The following is a 21,266-nucleotide window of genomic DNA, read 5'->3' as shown; positions in this document are numbered from 1 at the left end:
GGAGTAGGAGACTTGGAGACAGGAGTTCAAATCTTGTCTCGGGCGTTTACTGTCTCTGTAAACTTGAACAAGTCATAATTTCTCTGTGCCTCAGTTTGTGCATTTTTAACATGGAGATAATAACCTGTTTCATAGGATGTCTATATATTTAAGTCTATTATACTATAGGCTTAAAAAGAAAAAAAACTGTTTATAAAGATTTATGGTTTTATATATAATTCTCTTTTCCTGTTTTTTTATATAAACATATATGGAAATCCTTATTTATTGTTATTTGCTAAATTTGGAATAAAAAATAATATATAATATGTAATAATACATAATAATATATAATTATATTTAAATACATGATATATCATAATTATATATGTATTAGATATTATTTTATTCCAAATGTAATATTTATATTTATATATATTTATATTATATATATAAATGCTATATTCCAGACTGAGAAGATTATATTTTATCCTAAAGATAAATAAGATATCTGAATACAAGAGTGACATAGTCAAGCTTTTGCCATAGGAACATTATTTTATCCATGTGCATTATGTTCTTGCCAAGTACACACCTAGGCTAAGTATGTGTATTTCTGTGTATGTGTCTGTGAGTTCATATGCATATGTAAATTTAGCTTCCTAGATATCCTAATCTAGTGACAGTCCCAAGTTTTACCTTCCTGCCTTGGGAGCTGTTAGTCCCTAATTCTATCTGAGAAAGGATCTTCTAACTCTAGCCAGAAGCTTGTGAAGCATAAAACAATAAATCCCAGCTAGAACAAGAAATCTTCCCACATCAGTGTCAACCATGCCTCTGACGGATCCAGTGGATCTGTGAGGTCAGCCACGATGAGAAGAAAGGAGACTTGTAAGCTGAGATATTTCACCAGCTCCATGACTGAGATTTTGGGTTGTTGTGAGCGGGGAGGGGTTGAAGTAGGTTCCTAAGGCCATGTCCATCCATGAAAATAATGGTAGAAGAAATAAGAGGAAGATGATGGCAGGAGGTAGGGTAAGAATTAGCATTCCAAGACAACCCTGGATGTAGTGAGACCCTAAATGGGGGAGCTATCCTAAGGCAGGCAAGATGATGAATAGCATGAAATGGCACAGCATCAGGCAATGGAAGCCATATTTTGGGAAATCTGACAACAGCAGACTCTCAATTAGCACAACAAAAATTAAGCAATTTGAATGCAACTGAAGTGAACTGATTTCATGATCAAGGAGGCATATTTCTACCACTGGGAGTAGGAAAGAATGTCACTGTGGTAAGAACACAACCCCTTTCTAGGTTGCAAGGTCCTGGGTGCTAGAATGAAGAAGCTATCTCCTTCCTTTCTCTCTCTCTTCTTCCTTCTTTTTACCTTCTTCCTCCTCTTAAGTACCTATATCTATAGCAACTGAGGAAAGAAACTAATTTTTACTTTTGAATCCTCATCATTATGCTTTTTTATTAGTAAGTGCTTAATAATTGTTGATCAGTTGTCAAGAATGAAACTAATTTCTAGTTATATTGCTAAACTTGTCACTCACTCTATGACCAACCAATAAAATTGTCGTGCCAACAACAAAATTATACAATGATCAATTCTGATGGTTCCTTCCAACAATGAAATGATTCAGACCAGGGCTCATGTGATGTCCTCTTTCTGGACCTCATTTTCCTTCTCTCTAAAAGGAAGGGGTTGAACTAGAAGATCTCTGCTCTAAATCTTATAATCTATTGAGAAGAATATGTATCTTATCGTGCTCTGGGACAGAGGTGGAGGAAGAAAAAGAAGGGGAGGAAGGGGATGATGGAACTGGAGTCTTCCTTACCTGAAATGTGAAATATTCATCTGCTGGTGCATTCATCATATTACAAATCTGCAGAGAAAATAAAATATACTCAGAAATAGTGGAACTGATAATAATAAGCGGTAATAAAACTCAGGTCAAATACAGCAAATAGCATTGGTACCATCACTTTCAAAATTAAAACATTTTATGTTAATAATTGGTCAATTAACAACAAAGAAAGTGATATACATTAATAATCAAAACCAATAGTAAGGATTTTGCTTAGGGTATTTTGATGATTTTGTTTTGGTGTTTCAATACAATTGATGTTTCAATACAAAATTATTAGTTAAAATTTAAATTTAATTTAAAATAATTGAAATAAAATTATTAATTAAAAACAAAATGTATTTTAAAAGTCATGGACCATTCACATCTTCCCAGCTTTGTGGAAACTGAAGCCCATTCATTTTCTTCAGAGTACATGAGAGATCTTGTAGACTTTTTAATGGGGTTACTTCTTAAGGAACCAGACAAATATTTCAAATAGCAGCTTATCAATGGCAAATGATCATTGACTTCTTAATGACATTAACATTTATGCTGCTTAATTAAGTCACTTGTTGAAATTTAATATTATCTCTCTTGACCCATACCTCTAGATGCAAATTGATTTGTAAGTAATTTAAAACCAAAGCATTTTATTTCTCCTATCTAAGCAAAACAAGGAAAGAGAAAGTGAAGTGACGTGTGTGTGTGTGTGTGTGTGTGTGTGTGTGTGTGTGTTTGTGTGTGTGTGTTGGGCTTGGGGAATGGGGTACAGTGGCTTAGTGTGGGGTAGGATAGGGGAAAGAAGGTGGAAAGAAACCTTACTTAAACGAGTGGTTTGTATGAGGGGATGCTGGAGATTATATTTGCAATACAGAGTGGAATTAGGGGAAGAGGAAGTTAGGGAAAGACTAAGAAACTAGAGAGTTTCTCAGCTCCTTCTGAATAAGGTTTTCACAGAGTGACTTCATTATTTTAAATGTTGTAAATTCTCAGAACATTAGACATATTTTTATTTAAATGTATGCACAAGATGACATTCCATTCCATGCTATTTTTGGTTCCCAAATAGCAGATAATGGAGCTGTTACTCAGCTTCGAGTCCGTAATTACTTGCAAATTTCCTTTCCTCCTCTTCTCTCTCTGATCCTATTCATTCTTCTAGTCTGTGCTACCCTCCCACTTCCTCTCTCTGGTTCTCTCCAATTTTCCCCTCTCATCTTTTTTCACCTCTTTTTCTTTCTCTTCTTTTTGTTCCCTGTTCTTTCCTTCTTTCTCTCTTTCCCTCTCCCTTCCCTTTCTTCACTTCTATTCATTCTTCCACCTTCTTTTCCCTTCTTCCTTTCCCTTCTTCTTTCTATCCCATCTTCTCTTTCTTCCCCTTTACTTTCCTTTCTCTACTAGTCCCTCCATTCTCTTCCTTTTCTTATCTTCTCCTCTCCTTTCTCCCCTTTTCTCCCCTTCCCCATTTCTCCCTCCCTTTTTTCCTTCTTCCTTTTCATAACTTATTAAAGCCACACTCCAAACATAGAAAACTTACCCACAGAAGAAAAATATCACAAGGTCTAGATTCTAAATAGGTTCACACTGACTGCTTTGTAAATCTTCATGAGTCATTATGACTCACTGAGACTCTCAGCCCAGGTGGTCAAAACTTAATGGATGCTGCTAAAGGTGTAGAGAAAATGTTAGAGGAAAAGGAGAAATCGTGCAAGTAAGCACAGCAAAAACACACTTCAGGTGTTGGACTGTGAAGGGAAGAAGAGAATCCATGGTAACCAAAGGAAAAATCTGACTCTGGTGAACATGTTTTGAAAATGTACAGGCTCTAAGGTAGATGAATGAGGAGTCAGAAGCCAGGAGAGTAGGAATGAACAGGAATAGGGCGACCTATGACAAAGACAGAATGATTCGGGGAGGCTGAGTTAGGCAAGATATTCAATGAGAAGAAGAAACAAAGGGTCCTTAAAAGACTGGGCAGTGTGACATATCCGGTACAACTGTGAACCAGATCTGGATTCTCCTGATTTTGCCTTTAACTTATTGAATATCCTTGGACAAACTCATTTCATTTCTCTGAGATATTTTTCCCATTTTAATAATACAACAACACAATAGTGTTTGATCATATGGTTTCTGACTTCTGTGATTCTACATAAACAATGTTGCCATGAGAGAGCCCTGATACTATTTGGCACTAGTCAGCACAGATGGAGGTATTTAACATGGGAGAAATTGGTGCAGATTTCAGGTTTCCAAAGTGCTCAGGGAATCAAAGAATTTTGGAGCTAGAACAAAGTGCAGAAGGAAATTGAAAATTCATCTTTCATTGGCTGTTAAGTACATAGAAGAGATAATACATTTGGTAATTCATAAATATCTAGTATGGGGTGGGGGGAGAAGAAGAAAAGAGAAGAGCAAGGAAATTACAGAAGGAGACTTATGAAAGAAGAAAAACCTGAAACTGAATTCTATATAATTATGATGACAAGTTTGGTCCCAAAAAAGAAATGAGACGGTAGCTCTTTGCAGAGATAGGGGACTATGAGTATGAAATAGTATTTATATTATCAGACATGAATAATAAGGTTTTATTGTAAAGAAGGAAAGTAAGATTGGAAAAGAGATGTCAGAAAATCAAGATTTAAACACTTTTTAAAAGAATAATATAATAAGGAGGCCATTTCTAGGACATCACAGTGTAATGGAAAGGATCCTTTTGGAACCTAGAGTCCAAAGACCTAAGTTCTAAGCTTGGTTATATGACTGGGCATCTCTTTAGTATTCTTCCAATAACATAGAGTTTAGAGTTAGAAGTCTTTAAGTAGTTTTATGGCATATGCCACCTTGTCTCACAGTTGAAAGAAGGATCTGTTCCAAGGCTAATTGATATGGTTCTTCCCTGATGTATTATTTTCAATCCTTTAGCTAATATCAACTGGAATCAACATAAATAATGATAGCAGAGAAACTTACAAATCCATGTTCAGCAACATATGCTGGCAACCCACTAACAAGAGACCAGTGGTCTGTAGGAGGCGTCCTGTAGGTTTAGAAAAAAAAAAGGAAATTATGAGGCAGATAAATATAAAGTATATGAAGTCAGTCATTCATACAGCAATGTCATTCATAAAAATACTCACTGGATGACTTTGATCTCTTCTTTTCCATGCAGAATATAATCAATAATCTTATAAAAGATAATTTCCTAAATGAAAGGGACAGATTAAGAATGAGTCAGAATGAACAAAGAAGTCTCCTTAGAAGAAAGCCATAGTTTGAGAAATAATTTTTCATAAGAACACTTTAAAGCAGCTGGTCCATCATCTTTTCTACCAATCCACTTTCCCAACATACCTTTTCTTTCTGATGTAAGTCTTATTCTATGGATTAAGGTTGTAGTAAAAATAAATAGTATATCACTATCTAGTTAGCTACACAGTAAATCTTTTTTGACCAAATTTATATCTCCAATACTTAGCACAGTGCTTGACACATAATAAGTATTCAATAAATGCTTTTTCAGGTAAATATGACTTCTTGAGACCCAAGTTTAAATCCCTATCAGACTATTTCTATATTACAATGGCAGAGATAAATGAATCATGGTACTCTTAGTGGGGAACTCAACTTTCTCCAGTGCTCTGAGAATCATAGAATATTTTAGTTAAAAGAAAGTGAGGGAGGAACTTAAAGATGAACTTCGAATTGACTGTTGAACTGAGCTGGAAGTAAGAGAAGTTTACAAAGCCCTATTTGAAGTTATAAGGTGGTTATTAAAGTTGAAAAGAAAGGTAGCTTGAGAATAGTGAAATCGAGTATGGCTGGTATATTTCAGATAATAAATCAAAAGCTAAAGTTCCAATCAGGACAGTGGGCCCCAGAGTGTTTTCCCCCCAGAATCCAGCATAGGGCTTTACCCACAATTTGTTTTGTGGGATAGATGAATACATGAATGAATGAATGGATGGATGCATGGATGATTGGATGGATGGATGTAAGATTGGATTAATGGATAGATGGATGTGTCTTCCAATCTATATTTGTGTAGAGCTTTCTCCCTCCCCCAAATGAAAGTAAGACCTAGGATTTTCTTCCATCCAGCACAACATGGAGTGAGCCAAGGAAAGACTTTCTTTAAACTTACTCTGCCATCTGGTGTCTTTGGACCTTTGTAGGGCTCTACTTCTCCAAGTTTGATCGGCCATTCATCATAGAACTCCTACAGACAATTAGGTTTGAATGTTATTCAATAAAATATTTCACAAATCCATTCACTCTAGGTACATCTTGTATAGTTGTTAGTTCAGTGTATTTCACAATATTTCTTGTTTATAGATACTGAATTATCTAGATTACTTTAGAAGTTCTCTACTGCAACAACTTTACCTTACAGATAAAGAAACAAGAAAAGCGATTGAATGACTAGCTAATTAGCAGAAATAGGATCAAAATTCAGGGTAATGTTCTTTCTGTACCATCATACTTCTTCTCTTATGTCACTTCAAATCTCAAAGACATTAAGAAAAAAAGATTTGTTATTAGTATTATAATGAATGAAACTTCTTGAGAGATAGTTTTCAGGTAAATTTCTTATTTAGGTTGGCCAATAATCAATAAATTGATGGTCAATGGTTTCTCTCAGTAACCAAAGACCCAAAAGGAGACTCAATTACTTTAAATCCCTTCTGAAAGAGAACTCCCAGGACAAGTGGAACTTTAACACTGATTGTTAGATATTAAATAAGGAGATGCAAATCTTCAGCTCCTCCTACTGAGAAAGTGACTTGATCATGAGATTCACCAGCAAGATATCAGGGCAAGGGAAGCCTCCATCCATATCTCTAGCTAATTTTCTCCTTCATGAGCTGAACACACCTAACCGCTAATGGAGAGGATCAAGAACTGGGGGCTCTTTCCTCAGGCAAAGGCTTGCCCAGACTGTATTTTGTTTATACTCTGAACAGAAATTAAGTTTTCAGTTGGGTGTGGTCAGACCCAACCTAGATAATAAGCATGTACTTTGGAGGCTAGGAGCAATCTCATCACTCAGCCAAGTATTTCAGAAACTGAGTGACCTTTTCAGATGTTGGGCTTTAATAGAAAAAGCAAGATAAAAGGGTGGATCACAAATTAATAATTAGTTACTTAAATAATATTATAATATTAATTTCTCTCAGTAGATACAGGATTTAATTATTATAGATCACAAACAGGTGACAACAAGTTCTTTATACTTTACCAAAAGCCCTCACAGATCCTATTTTAAGTTTTTTTAATCAAACGCTAAGAGCTGCAATTTCATTTGAGACAATTAGTTGCACTCTATTTTTAGTTATTTATTTAAATAGTTCAGGTGAATCATGACGCTAATCGCATTTTCTATAATGAGTGTGTGATTCACTGGAGACTGTAGGTGGGAAAAAAAATCAATGGAATGATGAAGACCTTTTCTTTGGTCATGTCCAGTAGGCCGATGGAGTATCTTTCACAGTTCATATAGACTCTAATGGTATATAGGGCTTTATGAAATTGCCGCTCAATATCTGTAAGTTCTTCAAATACTTTGTTGGCTGACCATAAAAGGACCTGTGAATAGTTGTAAGAAAAAGAGAGTAAAATATACAGTCCTTAGATAAAACATTACAAAGATTAAGTAATATTATTTTTGTTGATATTTTATGAATGTATATCCAACAGGCTCCCAATGTACCTAATTTTCCCTAAAATAGGAGTGAGAGTGAATAATTAAAAATATATTGAAGGGACATCCTTCATGAATTGACCAAGAAAGGGACACAGTATTCTAACAAGCAGAACCGTGCCTACTGAAAATTTGAATCTATAAATTTCCGAATATACATCATAAAGTAAGGGCAAGGTGAATTAGTAAGTGTCTAAGGCCAGATTTGAACTTAGCTGTCCTGACCCCACAATTGGTACTCTATACATGTGCCATCTAGCCACACCAATTCTACCCCCCTGCTCTAAAGTAAATGGTGGGTAAAATAGCCCATCATAGTTTCAAAAAGAATAGATCATAGCAAACTAACTTTTTTGCATTTATATACAGCAGGTAAATCAGAAGAATGTTGCAAATATGAATTTACTTCTACTTTAGCAAAGCCTTTGATAAACTCTCTCATGCTACTTCATGGAAAATGTGGAGAATGGTAGACAAGATGATAGGACAATTAGGAAGATTCCGAAACAGTTGAATAGATGAACTCAAAGAATTGTTATTAATGATTCATTATCAGCTTAGAAAGAGGTCTCTCATAGATGATCCCAGAAATCTGTACTTGGCCATACATAATTTACAATTTTTATTCATGGTTTAGTTAAAGGCATAAATGGCATATTTGTCAAATTTGCATCAGATACATAGCTGAGAGAATTAAGTTGTCCAAAAAAAAAAAGATTTTGACAAGATTGAGCATTGGGTTGACTCTGATAAGATATAGTTATATCATTATAAATGTAAAATTTTACTCTTGGGTTCAAAAAATTAATTTCCCAAGTACACAAAAAAGGAGGACAGCAAAATAAGAGTTTGAAAAAGATCTTAGAGTTTTAGTGGATTATAAGTTCAATAGTATTAGATGGATAAGCAAAAGGTTCAAACTCAGAATATATGAAGAGAGGCATAGTATTTAGGACTGGGTAATAATAATATTATTAATAATAATCTAACATTCATATAGTACTTCAAGGTGTACAAAGCAATTTCCATAGATTATTTCATTTATAATAAACTTAATGTACTCTATCCAATGAGAGATAATATCTAGAATATTGTGTTTGGTTCTGGATATAAAATTCCAGAAAGATTATAAGTTTGTATTGTTAGAAACATTTATTAAGCACCTGGTATGTTCCAGACATGTGTTAAAAAATGGATCTTCAAAGGCAAAAACAAAAAAGTTTCTACCCTCAGACAACTCACATCCTATTGATACAGAAAAAATATATATATATATATATATATATATATATATATATATATATATATATATACACACACACACAAAAGATGTACAAAATAAATCCAAGGTTATTTTGAGGGATGGAAGAGGTTGTAATTGCCAGGGGATCAGAAAAGGTCTCATGTAAGAAATTGCATTTGAGTTGAGCTTTGAAAAAAAGTAGACATTCTAAGAGATAAACATGAGCATAGGTGTTCCAAGGAAGAGGAAACAGTCTGGGAGCAAGCTTTGGTGACTTCCTACTTTAATGAGCCTTTGACAGTGATTACATAAACACACATACTCACATGTATGGACTCTGGATTCCCTCATTCCCTTCTTCCCTTTCTCTTTTTTCAGTTGAATACAACTTTTAGTTTCAGAACTGTTCTTATCAAGTCTGTCTGCATTTTGTCACCATAATCCTTAAAACTAAAATCATAATAAGGAAAGAGCACCAGAATCAAACACAAACTCAATCTTAAGGTTTGAAGCACCAGCAGAGGAAGTCAGCCATGGTACCCATCTCTATATGTTCCCATTTCTATGTGATATACCAGTGCTTGGTACAGTGCCTAGCACACAGTGGACACTTGAAAATGTTAATTGACTATTTATATTCAAAAGCTTCTCATTTATTCAAAAAGCCCAAGAGACTAGACTTCAGACCCCGAATCAGACCATAATCAACAAAACCAAGTCTGGGAAGGGGAATAGACAGACTGCTTATTGCACTTACTGCACAGCTAAATCTTATCTACAAGGGTATAAACCTGCTTCAGGGATCTTAGTCTTAATACCTATGTTTATCCCCAAATTAAGTCTTGTCTCTGGGATTTTGGAGGAATTGAAGCTCATTGTCCTTTGTTCTTCAAAATTGTTAGCAAAATATTGGTGACCGGTTTCATGATTCCTTTACCTGAGTTTTTCGAGTTTCAATACTGTGAAGGTATGATAGGTGGTTCTGCCTTAGAACAAAAGAAACAAAACTGAGGTATTTGGAAAAAACCTACAAAGAAAAAAAAAAAGAAAAAAAATGTGAGTAGCCATTAGATTTATCTTTTTTCTTGGAAGGGTAGGAAAGATGGTCCACATATTATAGGCAATGTAGGTCCAATAAAGGAATTCCCTAAGTGGAAACTTTCTCCATTGAACATTTTTTCAATTGTGTCCAACTCTTCATGGCACCATTTGGAGCTTTCTTAACAAAGATATTGAAATGATTTGCCATTTCCTTCTCCAGATCATTTTATAAATGAGGAAACTGTAGCAAATAGGGTTAAGTGACTTGCCCACAGTCACATAACTACTGTCTGAAACTAGATTTTTATTTATGAAAGTGAGTCCACTATACCACCCAGCTGCCCTACATAAACCATTACTTATCTTTTTTCCTTTTTTGAAATAATTTTTTGAATTACAAATAAAAACAATTTTAAACATTCATTTAAATTTTTTTTTGAGTTTCAAATTCTTTTCCACCCTCCCTTCCATTACTTCTTCCTGAGATGGTAAATGATTTGATATAGGTTATTCATATGCAATCATACAAATGTATTTCCATGTTAGTCATGTTATAAAAGAAAATACAGACCAAATTTTTAAAAACACATACAAAATTTTAAAATTGAAAAATAGTATGCTTCAAGTTGCATTCATACTCCATCAATTCTTTCTCTGGAGATGGATAGCATTTTTCATCACAAGTCTTAAAAGTGTCTTGGATTATTATATTACTAAGAAGAAACAAGTCATTCACAGATGATCATTGTACAAATACTGTTATTACTTTGTACAATATTCTCTTGATTCTGCTTACTTTACTTTGTATCAGTGCATATAAACTTCTCCAGGTTTTTCTGAAATCAGCCTGCTCATCATTTCTTATAGGATTATTGTGTATTCCATTATATAGCACAACTTGTTTAACCATTCCTCAACTAATGGGCATTCCCTCAATTTCTAATTCTATGCCAACACAAAAAATTGCTGCTGTGAATATTTTTTACATGTGGGTCATTTCCCCTTTTAAAAAATCTCTTTGGGATACAGACCTAGAAGTGATATTACTGGACCAAAGGGTATGGAGAGTTTGATAGTCCTTTGGGCACAGTAGACTGCCACTCATCTGTAACTTTTAGGGTTAGAACTGCCTGGGATTCTGAGAAATGAAATGTCTTGCCCATGAACATGTGGCAAAATCAGAACTCAAACTCAGGCCTTCCTGATCCCCAGCCTGACTCTTGCCATGCTGCCTTCCATCTTGAAAAAAGAAGAATCAACTGAGAATAAAATCCTATTTCTAATTCCTTTCGATTAGAAATGGAACCTATACCTGTTTCTTGTCCCCATGCCCATCATTACCTCTTCATCCTGCTTAGTAAACTCAGGCTCATTGATTTTGTTGATAGCCATCATAACAGCAAGAACCTCCTTGCCCATCACGATAGGCATTGCCAGCATGTTCTTAGTGGTGTAACCAGTTTGCTTATCCAGAAGGTCTGAAAAATGGCTGTTCTGAAATTTAAAAAAAAAATCATTCATTATTAAAGTTGTTCACTCAGACCCATCCCTTACCTAAGGGCATTAATTAGTTCTGTGAAAACTTGAAATTAGGTGTCTAATAATAGAAGAAATAATAGTGAGCTAATTTGTCACTCATCTCCTTCCACAACCCTTGATGAGTGGAAGTTACTCTCCCTTTGGGTGAGATTGTTTTTTTTTTTTTTTAACCACTCAGTTCCTCAACCTCTCTTCATTTGGAAGAATAGTTTTCTTTTTAAATTAGAGTCTGAGAAACAATGGGAAGAAATATAGGAAGGCCTCACTTCCAACCCCATCCCAAGCCAGTCAAAGCCCATCTTTTTCTTCCACTGATGATACATTTATTCACTTGCCTAGAGATATCCTGGTACAAGTTTTGCTTTCTAACCTGGGGAGTTAAAAAAAAAAAAGTTCCTTTTTCAATTCTGATTCCCCACTCATTAAGTAACTGGTTTTTAAAAAATTCTGCAAAAAAAAAATTGCATTTTTAAATTTATTGCTCCTCCTAAATGCCCCCTAATTTCTCCTCTTCTATTCAATTCAGCAACAACACACATAGATTAGCAGGTTCTCACCTGCTCCTTTCCCCAAGAAGGCATGAGAGGAGCCAAAGAAATGCGAAAAGAAAAAAAGAGAAGGAAGAATAACTACCTTGGAGTCTGTAGTGAGGATTGAGGATAGGGCTGGTTAGCAATTCAGCCTCTTCCAACATGCCACAGACAACATCCATTTGCTCAGTCTAGTCCTGGAGTTTGGTTTTGCTGATCTCCTAGATCTGCCCCCCACTTTCCTATGGGATGACTCCTTCTCTGCCCCTGCCCCATGATTACCAGCTTCTCTGATATCCTTCCCCATAATCACTCAGAGTGGAAGGAGCTATTAACCAAAGTTTGGTCCCATTAGTCACAAGGTCAGGGACAAATTCTCCAGAAGACCAAAAAGGGTGCTTTTTGCCTGAGATCACCATCATCTTATTCTCCTTGGCAACAAGACAGTGCCACAAGTGAAATCATTTATAAAGGGGTGAGGGGACTAATTTTCTAAATGGCTAATTGGCTAAATGAAGTTAGAGTTAGATTTTGCAGGTGGGTTTGAGGGCTAACTGATACAGAGCATATGTGCTCCATGGATATTCTTTGTGGTGAAATTATGAAAGGACATGAGCAAAAGTCTTATGGGATAAATAAATTTTACTGACTGTGATTTGCATGATGAGTTTTGGTTATAAAGGATTGTGGGGAAGCTCAAATGAGAAAAATGGGGGATAGGCTTGCCTTGCAAGCCTCAAAACTTTGTATAAAGGCCAGTTATTATTATTATGATATCTGATATCAAATCTAATTGTCTTGTCAATGCACCAAGCTGTCTATATGTAACATTTCTTGTACAGCTGTGAGCACCAATCACATTCTAAGTAGCTATTTTTCATTGACCTAAAAATTTCTTTAGTATTAATAATCATCAATTTCAGAAAGGGTTAAATGGGAGCCATTCAAAATAATTCTCTAGTAAAAGAAGGAGGAAAACTTGTAGGAGGCCATTCTAAGACCTGTCTATATTACCAGGATTTTCTTTTTTCCATGCCCTATTCTTCCTGTGCTCTCTTTTTGTGCTCCTTAGAGGTAGAATATATGTAGCTCTGCATTAGAAATATGTCATAATTCACATTAAGATCTCTGGCCTCTCTGGGTCTCAGAGAATAACAATAAAGAAATAAAATCATGAGACATCATTAGCAAATAGTTTTGAAGTCTGAGTTATTGATACAATAAGGGTTAGAGACTAGATCTGTGATTTCATTAGTCTAGGGAACTCGTGATTGAAGAGACTTTCTCTATAGTATACTCTCTATATAGTATATTCTCTATAATATATCTTATTTTATTGTATTTGTAGATACTATTTATTTATTTATTCATTTTTACAAATTGAAGGTTTGTGTCACTCCTGCATTGAGTATGATTACTGGCCCCATTTTTCCAACATATGTTCACATCATATTTCTGTGTCATATTTTGGTAATTTTCACAATATCTCAAATTTTTTCATCATTCTATTTATTATGGTAATTGGTGATCAATGATCTTTGATACTACTGTAATTGTCTGGAATACCATGAAGTACACCCACATAAGATGGTAAGTTTAATTGTAGTGTTCTGACTTGTTCCACTGACTGCTTGTTCATTTTTCTCTCTTTCCTGGAGCCTCCCTATTCCCTGAGACACAACAATACTGAAATTAGGCTACATAAAAGCTCTACAATGCCCTCTAAACAAGTGAAAGGAAGAATCAATGAATGTAGCAAATTTCATTGTTGTCTTATTTTAAGAAATTTCCACACACCAATTCCAACTTTCTACAACCACCACCCTGATCTGTTGGCACCCAACAACTCAAGACAAGACCCTCCACTGACAAAAGGATTACAACTTGTTGAAAGCTCAGGTGATGATTAGCATTTTTTTTAGCATATAAAGTATTTTTAATTATGTTTCTTTTCTGTTGTGTCACCATATTTTATTTGTCCCCACACCATGTAATCCTCTGATGTTGAAATGACACTTTTTTAACAGTGGAAATTTGAAAAGAATAAAATATAGGAGCCCTTTAACAGGAATTGTATTGAGGGGTGAGGGAGGATGGGGAACAGGAATAATGTCTACTATTAAGCTAACCAAGATTATAAATTTGATTACACATATTGTTTTTTTCATATATTATTATTTTTGAGAGGCAGAATAGCATAGTGGGTAGTGACAGAGCTGGCCTCTGATCCAGAAATACCTGGTTTCAAGTCCTATTCTAAGTATCTACTGGGTGGTGTTTCTCTAGTTAAGTCACTTAACAGATTAGTGTTCCTGGGCACCTTGGTAAATTTGCATAAAATGCAGAACAGTTGCTAATCTGAATTAGTAGAGAGAGTTTCCTCTTTAGAAGCTTCTTATGCCAGTGAAGAGACAGGTCTGGTCCAAACTATTTTCTTTGGAGACACGTGGTTTGATATATCATATAGGCATTCTCCATTAGAATGGCTTTCAGACATCTATATATGGAGCCTTCAGCATCTGTCTCTAGAATAGGCAGTTTATGGCATCTGTATAAAATTAACTGTAATATTTTGTAGGTTTCATAGTAATTTTTATAGTAATGTAGTGAATAGAGGGCCAGTCTGGGGAATTCAGGTCTTACCTTTGACAGAGACTAGTTAAATTCCCAGTTCCCCATGCAATTCTCTAATATAGTTGCTAATCTGCCTTGGTATTGGCTAACTTACACAAGGCATTCCCTACACTGAAGGGCTTGGATCCTTGCCCACTCCCCCAAAAAACCATCTACCTTGTTAACATTGACGAATCAGTGAAACATCAGGTTCCTAATCTGTTGAATGAAAGGGCTTGGACTAAGTCATCTATGGATCTTTTCTACTTTTAAGATTTTATTTTTTATTTTGAGCCCAATAACATAGTATACTCCTCAATAAAAGATTTAGAATCATGGGATAATATAAGGAAGAAGGGGGACATTTCTGAGCCTCAGTTTCCTTGTCTGTCAGAAAAGAAGTTAGAACAAATACTTTTAAAGGCCATCCCGGTGAGAATTGTCTGTAGTTACACATCATTCTCTGTACCACCTGCTGTTCTGGTGGGCTGACGAGTGACCCAGGACAGAGGAATCCTAGACTGCAAAATGTGCTGACCATTCCCACTGCACTTGTTCCCTGAACTTGAGAAACCACAGCCATTCATTATATAAAGGCAGCAGAAAGAAATAAATCAGTGTTAAACAATAGTTCCTTTTTTTCTTATTGAAAATTAAAGGAACCAAAAATCTTTTGACTTAGTGTTTACTTAATGGTCCAATGTCCTATTAATTGTGAGCAGTAATTCAGCTAGAGATGTTATAACTCATGTGAAAATGTTCAGGATTTTCTTTTCTACATAATGACACCGAGCAATAAATAAATAAATAAATAAAAGGACACTTTCTTGGGTCAGCTTCACCAGAGAGAAGGATATGAAAGGAATCATCCATGTGGCACTTTTCTTGATCTCTGCAGTCTTTTCCCAGGTAATCAGCTTCATGAATTTAGAAGGATTATCCTTGCAGCCTGCATGTCAGAGGCAGCCCAACAGAAAAAGCATTTTTAATAGAAGTCCAGCACAAAGTAGTCCAGAAATAGCAATCCTTTTTACAAGATATTTTCTTCCTATATCATCTTAATGTACAATGCTAATGACAGTTTGTATTTATGTTGATTATTTTCTTAAAGAAGTTTTAATTGTATTATATATGTTATATGTTATTATTCCCTATAACACTGAGAAGAAAGGTAGCTGACTTTGGAATTAGGAAAACCTATCAAAATTGGAATCTATATTAAAATAAACTATGTAGTATTTTATAGATTTCATAGTAGTTTTTATGGTAGTATCATGGATAGAGGGCCAATCTGGGGATTGGGAAAGTTTATATTAAATGTGTGACAACAGGCAAAGTCTTTTAACCTCTCAGTGCCTCCATAATGTCTATTCCATATTGAGAAAAGATTTTTCTATGACTGGAAATTCCCCCAGGCCAACAAAATAATATAACCAGATCCCTTTCTCTTCTTTCTCTAATAAAAATTCCTGTGATATAGAGAAGTTTCAAACAAAATCATTTTTTTTAGTTTTGTTCTAAATTCCATATGAAAATGATGAGAAAATGAAAACCCTGAACCTTTACTTAACATCTCACCATGGAACTTATTTTGAAATTCCATGTGCTCTAAGTAGTCTGTAGACAGAAGAACAGTGTTCATGAGTGAATATATTCAATTAGACTGAAGGGAAGACTTCAGTGTTGGAGAAATATAAAAACAATTTCAGAAGCATTAATAAAGAGCAAATAAGTAAATGTGTTTAAAAAGAAAAGGAAGAAAGAAAAGGAGAATAGGAACCATTTTGATTGTTCAGTCACATCTGACTCATCATAACTCCATTTGGGGTTTTCTTAGCAGTGATACTAGAGTGCTTTGCCATTTCCTACTCCAGCTTATTTTTCAGATGAGAAAATTGAAATAAACATGATTAAGTGATTTACTCAAGGTCACCCAGCTAGTATCAGTAGCCAGATTTCAACTCAGGAAGATGAGTCTTCCTAACTCCAGACTCAGAACACTATTCATTGCATCACTTCAATACCCTTACTAGGAGTCACAGACCTCACTTATAAGTCCCAGTGTACTAGGGGACTTTGGAAAAACTGCTCAAATTTCTTTGAGCCTCCACATCTGCAAAATGGGGCAGTAGACTAAATGATCTCAAAGTCCCTTCAACTTCTTCATTCTATGGTTTTGTTAAAATTTACATCTCTAAAAATAAATAACTTTTTAGTATTTCTTAATATTTAATTCTTAGTTGTTGTTGTTTGTCCTTAGTTCTCAAAGAGGACCATAAAGTCTGGGGAGGTGATTCCATGACATGCAAGTGAATTGGATTTAAGTGATGGAAGGCTGTGTAAGGTCACCTGCCTCATGTTCCCCTTCAGAGCCATCTGGGTCCAGTTGCCAGACATAGATTAGGGTGACTGGAGCTGGCCCTGGATGAAATGGCCTTTTTAACCCAAGATCTTGCACAGGTCTCAGTTTGACTGAGCCTGCACCCATTCAGTTATTAAGGCTGGGGAGCAATTGAGACAAAGAATCTCCTTTTTCGTGTAGTTCAAAAAACAAACAAATAAACAAAAAGCCCTAAACTAACTAAATAAATGAATCTGGGAGGGGAAGATTCTCTGGCCAAAACAGAAATGTCTGAGTCAATCAGGACTACATAGGGCTTGGCCTAGGACTATTGGTGGCTAATTAGAATCAGGTTGATTTTGGTTTAAAGCTGGTTTTTAAGAAAGAAATCTAACCATTAAACCCCAGCATTTTTTAGTACTCAACCTAGGATTCTTGAACTGTAAAGAAAAAGAAGGTAATACCTAGACCAGGACTTCTTAAGCTTTTTCCACTTGTGACCCTTTTTTGTCCAAGAAATTTTTTTTTGTTTTTTGTTTTTGCTGAGACAATTGAAGTTAAATGACTTGCCCAGGGTCACACAGCCAAGAAGTGTTAAGTGTCGCAGGTCAAATTTGAACTCAGGTCCTCCTGACGTCAGGGCTGGTGCTCTATTCACTGCGCCACCTAGCTGCCCCATTCAAGAAATTTTTAAGCAGCTCTTTCTCAAAACTGAGTTAAGCAACAGCATTCTGGTGGCATTTGTTGGCATTGCCTGGCATTCATGCATTGCACAGTACAAAGTGCACATGTTGCATGTGAAGTGAAAATCTCTCATAACTACTGACTAAAGTAGATCAAGCCTGCAGGCCTAAGTTTCGGTTTCTTAAAAATGATGTGATGGGGGGAAAGAAAGATTTATAGCCTCAGTTCCTAATCAGGAAACACAACCTATATAACCAATCAGAATGTATATAAGGGGTATTGGGGATGGGTCTGGGCTTTTTCTTGGGATACTCTGTATAAAAGTTGCAAGTGCCCACTGGATGGGTCTCTCCTGGCTCTGACCACATCCCTTTTGCTCGGAATTTGGATGACCACCCTGCTCTTGCAAGGTCCTAATAAAGCTTTTTTTCTATACCTTGAAACGCCCCTGAGAAATTAATTTTGGATAAAATTGTCTCACACACATGTTTAGAACCAAACCTGCAGGGAAGTGGGGGGATACAATATGCGCAAGCACTGCCAGAAACACCTTGTACTCATTAAGTGTTTGATTTTGAATTAATTATTGATCATTGCACATTCAGAAAACTTTTACTATTGCCAAATTTTTCTCAACCCCCACATTTACGGTTTAAGAACCTTTGATCTAGACCATCCTCTTGGTAGCCATCACAAGCAAAGTTAAGCCCTTCATTCACTTTGGGAACACACTCTAATTTAGAGATTCCCTGTCACAAAGGCAAACTTCTCTGACACTGGGGAAATTTTTCTACTTGCCTATCCCAACATTCTCCTTTGCAGAATTCTACCTCCATCTCACAAAAGACTGTCTCACTTCAAGAATTTTTTCTACCAGAATCATGTTCACAGATCAGAACCAATGCTGGCTACATTTTCCACAAGCACCAGAGACAATCTTCTCTCTTAGAAGAGTGTTCTTTTTCTCGGGGAAAAAAAAACCCAAACAACTCAGATTTGTTTTTTGAGACATCTTTCGTCTTCATTGGATAACATATTCTTAGCTTGCCCCATGAAATCCCCAGTCTGGCATCATGGAGGATTTCATAAAGCAAACAACCAATCACTTTATTCTCGACCCTGAGGAAAAATAAGTGAATAAATTTCACTAGGAAGAACTGCTAATACATTTGGAGGAAACAATCTGCCAACCACAGAAGCGATGGGATGTGGGCTGAATAAACCCTCAACAGGCTCCATGTTACTACCTATCAGATAATAGCAAAAGGATGTAGCAAATATAAGAGGAGGTATCAGTTACCGGCCACATCCCTACTCATGTCCAGCTTGAACCCCAGCTTGGGGTTCGTCCTGCAAGAACTACTTTATGACTAGTAGGAATGAGTCCCTAATCTGTTAAATTTTGTTTTTCTACAAGACCTTTTTCCTGAAAACAAGTACTCTTCCCCTACTGAGCATACACTCTATGCTCAGGTCACCTACCTTGGTTACATCCGGAATATTAAAGGATTTTTTAGTATGAGCAACCCAACCCACAATCCCGTTATCTAGAGGAAAAACAACTTCTTTGTCAGGAGACACAAGGTTGTCTTCTAGCTTAGAGGTCGGGGTGACATCGAGCAGCCGTGACGCCACCTCTGGAATTCCGTTGCGCGATCGGCAAATGAACATGCTACAGCGGTCGGCGGAAAGCAATTGGGATAGCCTCTGTAGATTCTTGTGCACCACTGCCTCCATGCTGGCTGCTTCATCTTGGACGTTCTGCAGCAACTCAAAGAGCAAAGCTGATTCCTCGACGTGTGTCATCTCACTGAAGGAGGCATTCTCCTTGATGGGGACTGGGCAGTTTTTGAAGACTTCTCCCAGCACCTCCGCCCTCAGCTTCTTGTCAAAATACTCCTTTGCAAACTGAGGGTTGTTTCCTAAGTATTTCTCCACTTCTTCCTTGGTGATCTCACCCATTTTGTCTTTGCTTTTTTTCTTCTTGCCTCTTAAGAATCGAATTGAATATGAAACAGTAACAACGAGGGGGTAACAAATAGTAACAACTACTGAGGAAGGGATGAAAGATATGTACCACTTCCCAGGGGAGACATCTTGCAGCAGCTCCCCAATCTTCTGAAAGCCCAGAGCAGTGACAGAAGGTCCTAGCTTAGTGTACTCTTAGCAGCGTAGCTGGAAGCTTGACTTTGTCGTTCGGGACACTAAGCCCTATAAGCACAATTAGCTCCTAAATCCTGCGAATCGTTTGAGCATCTTAGACCAATCCGTTTTTAGACATCAAATAACAAGTGAATATGGAACAAGCAATGGTCTAGCACTGGTTAATATCTTCAGCAAAAACAAAAACATAGAGTAAGTTTCACAAACTGTATTTATTCAGCATTCTCTTTGCAAACTGTCTGCCTTTTCATTAAAGCAAAAACGACTTTTAGTTTTAAACTGCTAATAAGGGAAACGACATGGATTTCAGAAATGTGTTTTAAGTTATTGTCACACTACTTCAGGGTTTGGCAGGTTATTCCAAGTGCCCTTAATTCTAAACAAGGAAGAAGACTATTTTTTGAACAAAGTCTATTAATAATTTGACTGTGAAATTAAGTTATGATAGAATAATAATATAGGATGTGAGTGGTACCCAGTAGAATTCAGCAGTGTATGTGTTTAAATAAATATTTATGATATATCGATATTATGGTTAGTTATATAATACAAAATAATACCCACAGTAGGGAAGAAATATGAGTAAATACATTGTGATTTTGTTTGCAATTATATTGTAAACATGATTTTCTTTACTTTCCATATTTTAAGAAGATATCTATTGCTCTGGTCATGAATGGCAGGCATAATCCATGTTAATTCCTTAATCAAAATTAAGCTCAGTGCATGGCATATATAATAGATCCTTAATAAATGCATGGTAATTGAATGATTGAATTTGTATATGTTTTGCATTAATTAATTTGTGGACATATTTTATTCTCCTAGGTGGCTGCAAGCCTTGTGAAATAAGGGATAATTAAAAAGCTTCACAAATTTCAGGTCGTTAATAAACATCTGTTAAATGAATAAAGTATTCTACTTAGACTTTGTGCAGGATATCATCCATGACATTGGTAAGTACCTCTGAAGATTATTTGATTCTTTGACTTTGAATTTTAGAATATTATTGAACAAAATTATTACTGCGGTCTATGTGGGATATTAACACACACATATAGTGTGAAGAGAATTTTTAAGGGTACATTCTGCTCTCCTTAGCCAAATGCTTTTGGGAGTAATTAATAAAGGATAAACATGATGGGTTTTTGTATTTTGATTATATCATAAGAGCAAAGGGTGGGCTGATCACAAAATCTTTTGATATTGGGTTAGTTTCTTGTCTTTCCAAACTAGGAAGAACCACAAATCTCATAAAGTCTTATGGCCAGGTGATTACAATTATATTCTCTATAACAATGTTTTCTATAACTGTCAATTGCATAAATATGAAGTTTGGTTTATTATAAACATATATGCTCACACACAAAATAAAAACCAACCAAAAAAAACCAATCTGTCTATAAAAGTCTTCTTGTTCTCTTCTAGTATTTTTTATTTAAAATGCCTTTATTACATTAACAGACCATTCTCATAAACTTTATAAAGAAAGTAAAATAGCTATTTAGGTTATTAAGGCATCGTCATGACTCAGTTCTGGAAGCCAAACCAAGTCAACATAAGCGTTAGCCGGTCT

The 21,266-nt window shown here is 35.8% G+C and overlaps 1 protein-coding gene across 1 annotated transcript in view; it reads right to left on the bottom strand.

Moving 5' to 3' along the window:
• PDE6C (phosphodiesterase 6C) overlaps positions 1–19,489 on the bottom strand; it is a 76,625-nt gene extending 57,136 nt beyond the window's left edge. The window contains exons 1-8 of the mRNA XM_051981677.1: positions 19,010–19,489; positions 11,162–11,314; positions 9,717–9,806; positions 7,281–7,421; positions 5,980–6,054; positions 4,976–5,040; positions 4,809–4,875; positions 1,824–1,871 (exon numbers count right to left, since the gene is read on the bottom strand). Of these exons, the coding sequence (XP_051837637.1) occupies positions 1,824–1,871; positions 4,809–4,875; positions 4,976–5,040; positions 5,980–6,054; positions 7,281–7,421; positions 9,717–9,806; positions 11,162–11,314; positions 19,010–19,489 (1,119 nt within the window). The remainder of the gene's footprint in view (positions 1–1,823; positions 1,872–4,808; positions 4,876–4,975; positions 5,041–5,979; positions 6,055–7,280; positions 7,422–9,716; positions 9,807–11,161; positions 11,315–19,009) is intronic.
• Positions 19,490–21,266: the final 1,777 nt, after the last annotated feature.

This window comes from Antechinus flavipes, chromosome 2 (assembly GCF_016432865.1).
Source record: "Antechinus flavipes isolate AdamAnt ecotype Samford, QLD, Australia chromosome 2, AdamAnt_v2, whole genome shotgun sequence".
NCBI classification, from domain to species: Eukaryota; Metazoa; Chordata; class Mammalia; order Dasyuromorphia; family Dasyuridae; genus Antechinus; species Antechinus flavipes.
The sequence above is the reverse complement of the archived record's forward strand: the minus strand, read 5'-3'. Positions and strand labels throughout refer to the sequence as shown.